The 13,320-nt window shown below is 38.5% G+C and overlaps 1 protein-coding gene across 4 annotated transcripts in view; it reads left to right on the plus strand.

The window, feature by feature from the left end:
• Positions 1–13,320, plus strand: part of kiaa1549la (KIAA1549-like a) — a 77,544-nt gene that overhangs the window by 24,579 nt on the left and 39,645 nt on the right. For 3 of the 4 annotated variants that reach the window (XM_077710216.1, XM_077710217.1, XM_077710219.1), the window contains exons 2-7: positions 1,588–2,184; positions 4,625–5,392; positions 6,010–6,125; positions 8,144–8,366; positions 10,362–10,495; positions 11,135–11,303. In XM_077710216.1, the coding sequence (XP_077566342.1) occupies positions 1,588–2,184; positions 4,625–5,392; positions 6,010–6,125; positions 8,144–8,366; positions 10,362–10,495; positions 11,135–11,303 (2,007 nt within the window). The remainder of the gene's footprint in view (positions 1–1,587; positions 2,185–4,624; positions 5,393–6,009; positions 6,126–8,143; positions 8,367–10,361; positions 10,496–11,134; positions 11,304–13,320) is intronic. The other variant, XM_077710218.1, reaches the window with a different exon arrangement.

Genomic DNA, 13,320 nt, shown 5'->3' on the forward strand with positions numbered 1-13,320 from the left:
CGGAGGACAGCTCTAAATGGTCAAGCACATTTTCACTGGTGCTAACATCACATTCCGAGTGTTATGTTGAAGATATATCCATATTCTGCCAACAGTAGTAAACCTGTAGAATCACAGTCTGTCTAAGAATAAATGCGGGAATAATATTTTGGTTACAGCTCCAACTATGAAGTACACATGTTGATGTAGGTAGCCACCTCTCTGGAAAAATCTGGGCTTGTCAATGACTGCCAACAGAGTTTGAAAGTTAAAAGAATGGGGAAAAATAATCTTGGTCTCATTTTCTTACCCCTTATTAAACATTTCTGGGATCACTTGTGTTGAGAAGAGTTATAAACACTATTATTCTGTCTAAATTGTGACAAATGATGGTTGAAAATGGGAAAGAATTTTAATGGAGGCGGATACCCTGATTGTGGAATTGAATATAAATAAATAAACAATTAAGAGAATATTCCTTTGCATATATAACATATTAACGTCCTGTTGCTAGACAGAATTTGTGGGACGATGTGAAATGAGGATTGCCATTAGGCACAACAAAGTGGTGACATGATAATATGGGCTTGTGGTCAAATATAAATGAGGTAATTATCTGTAGGAAAGTGTAGGTGAGGAGATTAACGCCGATAGGTGGGTGCTTTTAATGGCAGGGGGGAAAAAAACACAAAAAAACAAAAACTAATCATTGCACACCCACGCAAATCTATTTAGAAAATAATTGGCAGATGCCAGTCAGTACAAACACAGCACTGCAAGTTTGACAAAATCAAGTATTTGCATAGTAGATGTGAGTTCAGGAATTTTGTAATGGAACAGCTTTCTTAATAAAAAACAAAATGGGAGACAGGCATTTTCCCCGCAATTGTGATTTTGTGTAGATCTTCTGTCCACTGAAAATGCTGTTCTTAAATGTTTAACTTTAGCTGACTTCTTCACTCTCCTATCCACATCCTTACACAACTTTGGAGTATATTGTACTAAACCTGCCACTTGATTATTTAAAATGCTAACACTGAGAATGCTATTACTGTTAAACTGCCTGCATCACATACGTAATAAATGCCTCAGCTTGCTCTTTCTTTTGAAACAATAGCGCAGCTTGGTTGCTCCTGACAACGAATGCAAATAAACCTAGTATGAACATCCTAACACATCAGATTAGTATCTATAGTTAGCAATTAAATGCGGGTGTGTGGTGTATATGCATGGACTATTGCAACATAATACATTCCCTCTGGAACATCTAAATAGATTCCCTATGCTTGATCCTCCAAAAGCTAAGCGACCTACTTTAGATATTACTATTTTTCCAGAGTTGCAGTCTAAGAGCTTCAAAGCTATGTCACACTAGAGAAAGAAAAAAAGAGCTTATGCACATGCATTTCCTAATGTGTTTGTGTGCTTAAGGGCAGTTTTCTAGATGAGATTGGCAGAGAACTGAACCAAAATAGTCATTTTTTAACACAATTTGTGTAGAAAATGATACAACCCCTACATTTTCCTTAAACTTTACTTTTCGTATTTCTATCTCTATGTCTTTCGTAGAACAGAATCTAATTTTTCTATTTTCTGTGTTTCTTGTAGTTGTGGCTGACGCTTCTGAGTCAAAGAGGGTGTCTGACTTGCCGTCAAATCCCACTGCTCCCAGTTTAACCACCTGGGGAAATAGGAATAAAGATAAAGAGGCGATAGTAAGGACTGAAGCAAGTCAGGAAATTAATACTGAGTCGTTAGTATCAGTGTGGAATGACAATAGAGTGGCTGCTAGAGAAGAAACAAAGGACTCCTCAAAAACTAAGATCATGACAGAACCTCTACTGCTGAACACAAAGAAAGAACACCTATCAAGTTTACCATGGAAGTCAACCACTTGGCTTAGGCAAGTGGCTGAAGAGACCCAAGGAAGCAAGGTCGTTCTCAAAATGGTGGCTGAGACACCATACACACCAGTCGTGAGAAAGCCTCTAGGACTGTTGTCTAAGGCTGCTTGGACCAAAATCTCCTCTCCGTCACCATCCAAAGCGTCACCATCCTCCTCTTCTAGTTTGACAACAAAAGCTTCCTCTTTAACTTCCACAGCTGCGTCCTTATCTACCATCCCAGCCATTAACCATGACATTCAGACTGTGAAGCCAGATACTGTATCTCTTGTTGATGTCAGTAACAGCACCACAACTCTTGGTAAGTTTTGATAAACAAAATCAACACCCATCACAGACCTCCACCCAGACAAACTCTTTTTTAACATTCATTAATTCATTATTTCATTCATCTTCCATACCGCGCATCCTCGAAAGGGTTTCGGGGGTTGCTGGAGCCTAAACCAGCTGACTTTGGTTAAAAAGGCAGATTATACACCCTAGACTGGTCACCAGTCAGACGTAGAACACACAGAGAGACAAGCGACTATGCACTCTCACAATCACACCGCCACCAGCAGGAATCAAGCCTGAAGTCAGGCGGGTGAACCTCTACACCAATATATAACTTCTATCTCTGAATGGATAGCCAACAGTGAATGTGAATGGTCACTGCACCAAATATTACTTAAACAATCGCTTATTAATCCTAACAAACAAATCCTCCAATCTTCAGCCATCATTTTTTAAGAAGGATAAACTGTGGCTGTGGTACAATTAGTGGCTAAAGTTGTCTTAAGACCCATGGGTCAACAGTTCAATTCCTTGCTACCTCTGCCCACTGTCAAAGTGTTCTTGAGCAAGATTCTATACACAATATGCCCCCAGAGGATTAACATCTGATTTGAGCATCTGCACTTACATGTAAATAAACCCATTACACAAGTACTACTCTCTATTTACAAAATGTGTGTGTGTTTTTAATTGATTCTGCGATATACTGCGGTACTACATTGCACAATTCTCGTATAGATTTAAAATCCACCTGAAGAATCTTTACAGTTGTACATTTGGTGGAAATAAACAACTCCACTCTTGTCTATATGTTGTTCAAACATAAAACAAAACATGTTTATTTTAGTGCTGAATGAGGTTTAAGAAATATATTAATATAAATATACTTCCACGTCTATTTTTATTATTCATTCATTCATTTTCTGAATGGCTTTATCCTGATTAGGGTCACAGGGGTGCTGGAGCTTAACCCAGCTGACAGGAGGCAGCAGACACCCTGAATGGGTGGCCAGCCTATCGCAGGGCTCAAGAAGACCGACAACACTCCGACACACACCGAGGGGCAATTTAGAGTGTCTAATCAGCCTATCGTGCATGTTTTTGGAATAAGGGCGGAAACTGGAGTACCAGGGGAAAACCCACTCAAGCCCAGGGAGAAGATGCAAACTCCGCACAAGGGGACCGCCCTGGATTTGAAAAAGGGCCCCAGAGCTCTGAGGCCGACATGCTAACCATTCGCGCCGCCGAGCCGCCCTTCTATTTTAATTAGGTTTTGCCAAAATGAGACACAAAGATAGCAATAATCGTTTTTAAGTGCAGTATTGGGATTAATCAAGATAGAATTGAATCATGATACGAATCGTGTCCCAAGATATGAGGCAAAACAGATTAGATGTGTTTCACTATCAAAAAAAGTGCATCAAATTGCAGCATAGTTACAGTAAGCCTCTGTATGTGTGCAAAATGAAAGGATTGACTTAACTAGCAGCTGTGATAGGTCGTTTATGTTAGACGGGGCTGTGAATAGAGCATGAGGCTACAGGCAGGAGAATAGCGCGGGTGCATCTGAGCGGAAATAACTCAATGTTAACTGGATTTCTTCATATTGACCTGTCAGATTAAAAAACGGATGACGCCGATATGCGTCAAATATTTGCTTCTTTTTATATATATATATATATATATATATATATATATATATATATATATATATATATATATATATATATATATATATATATAAAGAAACTCCATATGTTATGAAATGTCATTAAAATATACCAAAACAACCCCAGTTTTCAATTCCATATGAACCAATATTACATTAAAATATATCAAAATAATCCAAATTACCAGTTCCATATGATATAGTATTAGTTTATAATACATTGAAATAATCCCAGTCACAATACACAAACACCTTTTTGTCCCCTCCACCATCTTCTTTTCCTCCTATTGGCATGCATCTCATGTTTGTGATGGAATACTGCAGCAACACGCTTGCATTGCAATTCATCTGTCGTTCCACCTTTGAAATTGGATTTTATTCTTCCAAACAGTTGCACACCTTTTATGTTGAAGCACATCAGCAACTTCCCTATTTGCTCATATGTGACATTTAATTGTCTTATAAGAGTATCCTGTATATTAATACAGTATTGTATGCTACATTTTTTCAAGTGCGTTTAGATGAATGATTCTACCTGTGAAATATGCAAATCTGGGTTTATTTCCAGTGTCCTTATCTCAGTAAGGCCTCAGGAATGATATCTCATAATCTTTACATGCTCACCATTTTAAGCAGTTCAGGTTTTGATCAAACGCTTGCTTCTGAGTAAAGCAGAAATTTGTACTTTGAGCATTTTGCTGTGCCCGTTTGTTTCTTTCACAATTGATCTTTTTACATCATAGCTAAATGAGAGAAATATTTATGAGAAATAAACCATTGTTTAATGTATTCAATGTAGATGATGCTCAATCAACAGAGTCTTCAGTCAGCACCCCTCCTGCCTGGGATCTCCCTACAGTTCCTGAGTCTCTCTTGTCTACAGTTGGTGACCATGACATTACCCTTCCTGCCAATGTCACTAGCCCTTTCTCCACCCATCAATGGAACACCACTATGGCTGTGCGCACCAGAACGTCCTCTCAGCGAACAACAACAATAGAAAATACACCCAACACTACATCGCTCACCACCAATGTAAATACGCAACTCATGCCAACTGTGGCTCCACACACTACTACCCTGGTTAACATGACTGAGGAGATAGTTCAGGTGGAAACCCTGAGAGCAACAAAGTCCTCAATGACCATTTCTACTGTGAGCACCGTAGCTGTTACGACACCAGCGGTGAGGACTGTAGTCACTGTAAATGTGTCCGAAAAAAATGTTACAGATGCTACAACCATGCAGCCATCGACAAGCCTCAAACTGACCACAGTAGCCACGACACAGCCCACAACCACCACTGTTACAACACCCACAAGTACCACATCAGTTGCTCCATCCACCACAGTGATCACTACAACAACACCTGCCACTACTACTCCAGACACGACCACAGCCATCCCTACGACCACAATATCAACAACTACAACAACAAAAGTACCTGCTACTGTGTTTATGTCAACCCAAACGGTACCACTTACAACTACAGAACTACCAAGCAGCACCATAAATGAAGAAAGTCCTCTACCTTGCAACATCACGGAGAAGTACTGGGTCAAAACAGGTAAAGAACCTTTTTACAGTAGGATTTGATGTAGTATAACGATTTACACACATTTAAAACAACTGAAAACCATTAAGTAAAATATTGAAACTGACACTGAAATGTGGTAATGAATTTTATTTTTTATTTCTATTTTAGATTTGAATCACTACATGATAAAATAAGTAATAAACACAGTACTTTATATGTTGCTACATTTTTTATTCCAAATGTCATGTTACTATATTACTAGACCCATGGCTTATCTACCCATATCTGCTACATAAACTGGTTTTAACCATTCTCCTGGAAAAAATATAATGAACCCAAGATAGACAGGTGCAATGACCTTTATAGCAACTGAGATTTGAACATAAGAAAGGTCTGCTATGTAATTACTTGCACTGGGATTAACTAAAACACGCAAGCACACATTTTCTTAGAACATAAAAAAATAATTAGAAAAAACCTGTAGACAACTTCAATTTCGGGTTTGTTAGAAATGCTTCGCAGTTTATCATGAAAGTTGTCAGTAGACTTGTTTAAGAGCACTTGATCTCACTGGTAGTTCTGAAACTTTTATGCCATTATGTGTTAAAGCAACATACTCTGCATTTGTTGTGTTTCTCCCTACACAGTTTTGTCCATTGATTTTCGAAAGAACCAACTTGATCTAGCCATAAAACAGAGCCTAGTTAAAGGATTAAGTCATGCACTGCAGAAAGCCCTCAATGACTCCACTGCTTATGCACAGGTCAGTCCAGCCATCTTGACCAAAACTCTGTCTTTATTTGCCGTATTATTTTATATGCTTTTATGAGTGAAAAGTAGTATTTAAAAACTAAACAAATACAAATTATTCATGCATTCATTTTCTGTATCACTTTTCCTCACAAGTGCTCAAGTCTATCCCAGTAATTGATGGCCAGCTAATCGCAGGGCAACAGGGAGACAGTCAACCATTCAGACACACACATACCAACCCACACAATTCACGGAGAACATGCAAACTCCACACTGCAAAGTCCGAAACTGGGATCTTTTTTTTTAATCTCAGAACTGTGAGGCTGATGCCTACCATGCATGTTTTTGGGAAGTGGGAGTAAACCGGACTACCCAGAGAAAAAACACACAAGCAACTTGGGAGAACATGCAAACTTAACACAGTGAAGACTGACCTAGGATCAAACCCTCGACTACCAAACTGTGAGCCCCACACGCTAACCCAGTACAAAGTAAAGTAAAAAGGAATGTATTAAGAAATATTAAAATGTAATTTAAAAAACATAAAAAGATAGATGGGCTGTAAAACACAAAAAACAAATGAGAGTGGACACAGCTACTGCCACTGGCTTCCGTGTGACGGCGCCATCTTGGGAAAAAAATAAATAAAAATAATACATTATTTGCACAACATCGTCGGGCCATATTAAAATGCATCGCGGGCCGGATGTGGCCCACGAGCCGTAGTTTGCCCGAGTCTGCACTAACCACTAGGTCACCGGGCCGGCTAATCATTTGTACATATTTAAAGACAACAAAAGCAACAACTCGGGCCCTCCGTCATTGATTACTACCAGAAGTTGTTTTGATATCTACGTGTCGTTTTCTTGATTACTTCCGAGAATGTTGTGCCTCTCTGATACATGACACACACAACCTTGATGCTCCCTTCTGCACTGCTTCTGCAAATTAGTTGTCATGCAGTGCTGAGTGCAAGCTGACACACTAAACCGCTGTGGCCTGCAGGTCTCATCTGACCAATCGCATATCAGCAGACAGACGGGAAATGATAGTGTTTGCAAAATCCCGGAAATGTTTAGTAAAAAAAAACTGAATACCTACTGTAATCCAATTGAGAAATTGATTTAGGCCCTGAAAGTGTTTGCCTCTTAAGTCTGAGCTTGATTTATTTAATAAAGGGACGATACATACGTATTGATGAACATATACATAAATATGCTTAAGCATTTAACATTACAGCCGAAGGCTAATTTACATCTTTCGTCCCTTGTATAAATTGGCGTTAAAAATACAAGATAAATTTAATAAGTAAACATTAGGGAGGGAAGGAGAGAGAGAGAGAGAGAAAACAAGATGAAAGACTAGAAACATCCAAAAACATCTGTGTATAACACATTTTATGTTACTAAGTTGGAGAACTTCAAAGCCTTGATCAGTGCTTTGTTATATTTAATTAAGGCTGGAAGGGAAATCAAGCAAATCAGTTTCTTCGGTCGTGTCAAGGACGAGTACCCCTTCATGCCACATTTAAAGGTGAATAAATAGTCATTGAAGGGAAACGGTACCTAAAGCAACTCAAAACACTTCATTGAATTTACCTGTTTGTTCACCTTTGAAAAGTTATCAACACCCTGTATAGTTTTTACTCTTCTTTTAAATGTTACACTATATTTGGACTAGGCTTTTTGCACTGTCCATGCAGGGATATTGGCACAACAAAATCGTTTTAAATTGAAGGTAGGTGTCTACTACATTAGATTAGTGAGGTTGAAATGTCGTCACTTTAACTAACTCCTAGCTATGAGTGTGAGCATGAATGGTTGTCTCCTTGTTACCTACAAGTGGCTGGCCACCAATTTAGGGTGTCACCCAACTGATACTACAGTTGTTGGTAATGAAATGTAGTAAGATATGTTTTTCCCTTCAAATTAATGAATATGGTTTTAATGCAGTGCTGTATTAGCGAAATGTGCTTACATTCTGATCATTTTTTTTATGCAAATGTTAATTTAGCCTGTTCTTTTACAGGTGGAACGTGATGACTCCAACCCAGACAATGTAACACTTGTTTATTATGTGGCTGGTATCAAAACTGTCTATATTTCTTCAAGTGTGGTTGAGGCACTTACTGTTTATGGCTTCGACAAGTTGTTATCTGACATCAGGCTGCACATTCCACTGGTTAAGGCTGTTCTGGTTCCTGTGGCAACATGGATTCCTCTTCCAAGCATTCACCTCCAGCTGAAAACTGGTGATTATACATACACATATCATATTCGAATTGAAAAATGTTCTACATACACTATAGGTGCCCAAATTTGTCCTCATGAATCATGTAGGGGCAATCATTCAAGCTGTTTGTGAGTAGTCTGTAGCAGAAATGCAACAATTATATATACCTATGGAAAATAAATGGTTTGGAAAATGAGTTGAATAACTCGTGGGAAGGATAGAATATGCCCAAAGGGACACAGTGTAGGAGAGAAGAGCTATAGCTAGGATTTATTCATTACATCTGTTCTACTGCCTCTTTGATACCTTAAATCCAATACAAACCCTCCTAAATCAAAGCAAAGTCAAATCGGTCCATTTAGGCAGCTTTTCAAGAAACACAATTCCTCATGCCAAATGGGGCCTTGGATGTCATGTCTAATTAGATGGGGATAAAAAAGACAATCTACATGATTAACAAATAGGGTGGAAAAACAGATGCCTACACATATAAGTGGCACATGACAGTCATTTCTGGAAAACAATACATGTAGCTGTCTTGTAATTTTCCTAAGAATCTAAATGCATTTCTGGAGATGGACTGACCAGATCCTTCCTTCGACTGTGGTCAACAGTGGGAACAATTCATTGAAGTCTTATTAAACATAGTTGTTATTTTTTTAAATTTTTTATTACTAATTTAAATTTGGTGGGGTTGTTAACAACAATTGTTTCTTTGACCAATCAATCACATTTTATATGTTGATGTCAAAAACAACAACAACAACAAAATGTAGTTGGTAACATATTTAAAAACCCTTTTCACACTGTCTGAGAGGTGTTTGTTTTCATTGGAACTGCTCACAAAGTACCTGTATGCTCTCAAATGTCAAGTCAATAGCCAGGAGAACATGCTCTTTACTTATTGAAGACAAAACAGAAGCTGGCCAACCAACAGAAAATGGTGATGTCAACTTTGAAGGCCTCTAGGGTAGAGATGGCGAACAAGTTAGACACAGTCAGCCAACAATTTTAAACTGTGAGAGTCAAAGAGCCACACCTTATGTAAGAAGCAGCATACAAAAAATAATACATTTAATGGGCCCTGATAAATGTGTGTGTTTTAAGAGAGAATAAAAATAAGATAAACATGAAACGAGGCAAAGAGCCATAGTATATACAAAATATGACAGGAAGCAAAGAGCCGCCTTCATTTTGGCCGAGAGCTACGTCTTCACCACCATACTCTAGGGCACACCTCGGCAATCTGGTCCTCGAGGGTCGGAGTGGGTGCAGGTTTTTGTTCCAACCGATCCAGCACAGACAATTTAATTCTGCTGAAACAAGAATCACCCGACTGCAATCCACTGATTGCACTTCTAAGATACCAGATTGGTGCAAAGGTTTCCTCTTATGGGTTGGAACTAAAACCTGCACTCCCTGTGGCCCTTTGTGGAATTAATTGCCCAGTTCTGCTTTGGTATTGTCTGTGGTTTCCAGGCTTTAGGCCACAAGGGTCAAACTGATTCCAGAAAGGGCCAAGAGGGTGCAGGTGTTTCTCCCTACTGAACCAGCACAGACACTTAGGCCAAAGAGGCAATCAGCTGATTACAGTTGTAAGAGAACAGATTGGTGAAAAGGTGTCGTCTTGGTGGGTTGGAACGAAAACCTGCACCGGTCCTTTTCAGAATGAGTTCGACGACTATGCTTTAGGCCAGGGATGGCGAAGTCTGGTCCTCGAGAGCCGCTATCCACACTCCCATGTCTCCCTCCACCAACACACCTGAATCAAATAGTCGGGATCGGTATGAAGCTTCTGGACAGTTTGCTGATGAGTTGATTATTTGATTCATGTGTGGTAGAGGAGGGAGATATATGAAACAGACTGCATAGGAGCTCTCGAGGACCGGACTTGGCCACCCCCCGCTTTAGGCAATCAATAGATCAACAACATGTTCAGGAACCGGCAATTGGAAAACACACCTTGAATGTTACTTACACCCTGCTCTAACTTTTTCTTATCTCATTCCTCTAGTTTTGAGATTTGTTAGCCCGACAGACAACATCTACTCCTGCAGTTTTGTCCAGATGCTAGAGCAAAGATTGGAAAGCGCTTTTGACGAGGCTCAGGACAAAGTGTTGGAGACCTACAACAAGCTCACTGTGGAGGTATACAGTATAGTGGTTTATTCTTTCATGCTGCAAAAATGCCACATGCAAATCAAATGTGCGTTAACAAATCATTTTGGACTTTGGTTGACGTGAGCTAAATTCCCCTTTTCAGTCCTTTCATTTGATTCAACCAGTCGAGCTATTTGCCCTTTTATGTTCTCAGATTTTTTATTTCATGTTTCTCCCCTATCACTTTCCCTCTGGTTGACATTGATATACTACATATGCAGGCCATAAGTGGCACATATAGAGGAGGCATTTATTATTAATCTTCTGAATTATTTACACCACAGTGAAATCTGATGGAAGTTTTTAGTACTACCCACTTAAGTGTCGCGATTCACTTCAGTTATTTCGCTATCACTGCACAGATCCCTCTATAGGAATCGAATGAAAACATATTAATCTAGAAAATACATTACTCTGTTTGGTGTTGGTTTATACATTCTTTATGGCAACATATTCAAAAGAAAACAATCTTTTACCGTACAAAATGTCGAGTTGAATTCTAAATTGCCTCAAAGTGCAGTGCAAATATGAATACATGCAAGATTCCAGGAATGCACATTGATTGTATGTAATCGTTTTGTTATCAGGCATTTAAAATGACCTATTGTGTTTGCTGGTAATTTTCAGATCCAAAGCGTAGCCCAGGAACCAAACTCACCTTCCATTTCGCTGGTGTACGTGGTCAAGAATCAGGACACTGAACTCAACGGAACCATCTCAAGCGGGCTCCTCAACCAGCTCACTGCCGAGTTAGTGGGCTACTTCCTGTTCTACCCACCTCTGATCATTGCTGAGCGTACGTAAAAACACTTTTCTGTACTGTATTTTATTTTTCAAATGTTTTCCTTTTTATAGAGTAATATTGATCTGTGATGTCAGGTTTGCCATTAGACATTCCAAATTCACGCAGACATAAAGAGTCAGTCTTCTGGATTTTTAGTTGCAAGGAGATGTAGTTCCAACATCAGATTTCCAGCACTGCAAGGCGTTCTAGATCCTCTTGGTTTTGTCTACTCCCAGCAGTTCAATGTGTTTTGGCTTCTCTTTGTTTAGTCTTATCAAGGTTTTCAGGGGCAAATCACATTCTTTGTTGCAAGCAAATGTATAATAATATAAAATAAGATTCTGACATGTGGTTACATTATGTACATTTGCAGTTTCCAAATGTACTGATTTGTCACCGGGCAGTTACTTCTCGATAATATCAGGTGATTAGAGTCCTTTGAAAAATCTCCTGCATATTATTTCTCTTTTGGTTTGTGCATATTGAGTGAATACCTGGGTGATCATATAGCATTTCAACGGAAGGTTTAGTAGCTACTTAGTTAAACATTATTAAACTCAAATGCCTTTCATTTATTTTCATCTGATATATTTACAAGGAGCGAAAACACCTCAAGCTATAAATGATGAATGATTTGTGAAACATAATGAAAGGTCAGTGTAAAAACCACACTAATGTAATTTCCTGCTTGAGGACATACAATAAATAATTAGTTTTTTGGGTGGGAAAGTGACATTAGAATGTGGAGAATTATGTACTTTCTCAAGCTAAATATACAGTACAAACTATCCCACTTTGTCTGTTAACTACATGGGTTGTAATGTTCAATCGATTGGGACGGCTCGATGATCAAAGTTCCTTGTTTCGAATCAAATCGTGGCAGATTGGAAATTTGGCAAATATCGTATGGCCTAAGACCTGTAACCATAATTAAAAGGATGTCAACACTGCTAGATAAAATTGGGTGTGAGCATATGTTGATCTGATTCTGTACATCTATCTGAATCTGTGCATTGATGGGTTGCAAAAACTTCAGGTGAAATTGATCAAAATGCAAACATTAATAAATACTAATTTCCAAATAGTATATACACGTTTTTTGCCAAAATAATGGCTTTTATTGAAATATATTGACAAAATTATAAAAAATATTAAAATTGGTTTTTATTTTTTAATTCCTTTAGACTTAAATCTGAATGATAGCAGACTTCAATATTGGCGAATATTCTATTGTTTTCGAACATTTTTTATTGTATCGTATCATTATAAAGTTTTAAATCTACACCCCTATTACCTTGGCTGATGTTGATTGTGAACCTCAGATGTATTCGAACTGGGAGGGTTGACAGCAATCAATCGGACCTCCTCAGGATCTCGGATTGGCTGGGTTAGATCATGCTAGCCACAATGCTGCTCACTAGAAGAATACAATTATTTTTACAGCATGTGGAGTAAGTCACAGAGGATCTCAAAGAGTTTAGGCAACTACATTTCTCATGTTTTATTAAGCACTCAACTTTGAGGAAAAAAAACAATGCAATGTTCAAACCCCGATGGGAATAAATGCTAGACTCAGTTTGAATCTTGAAAGAAAAAACAGAAGAGAGGAAAGAAAGAAGGCCAGTTTAGACATATTTAGCGATAGCACACATTTTCCTGGATTTGAAATTGTGGATGCAAATGGTCTGTGAAAAGAGCCAACCTTTTTAAATAACAGAGATGATGCAACTTTATCTAGTTTTGTAGTACTAAAGTAGACTCGTTTATGCCTGCTGCAATTATGCAAATCCTGTAGTTATTATGTAAGAGTTGTTGTTTCAGTCATTCTTTTGCTCAATGTGCTGTTGGGGTCAGACAGCCTTTTGCTCCATATGTAGCATGCCTTCTACACCACTGCCTGCTGGGGGGCACTGTAATGATTCATGACCTAGTTTATGTTTGACCGGCCACTTCATTAATTTAATTACTTCAAAATATTTGGTAAATTGCCGAAAAACAAGAACTTTAAAGCTTTTATTGGTATATTTTA

The sequence above is a fragment of the Stigmatopora nigra genome, chromosome 2 (assembly GCF_051989575.1).
Source record: "Stigmatopora nigra isolate UIUO_SnigA chromosome 2, RoL_Snig_1.1, whole genome shotgun sequence".
In the NCBI taxonomy this organism is placed as follows: Eukaryota; Metazoa; Chordata; class Actinopteri; order Syngnathiformes; family Syngnathidae; genus Stigmatopora; species Stigmatopora nigra.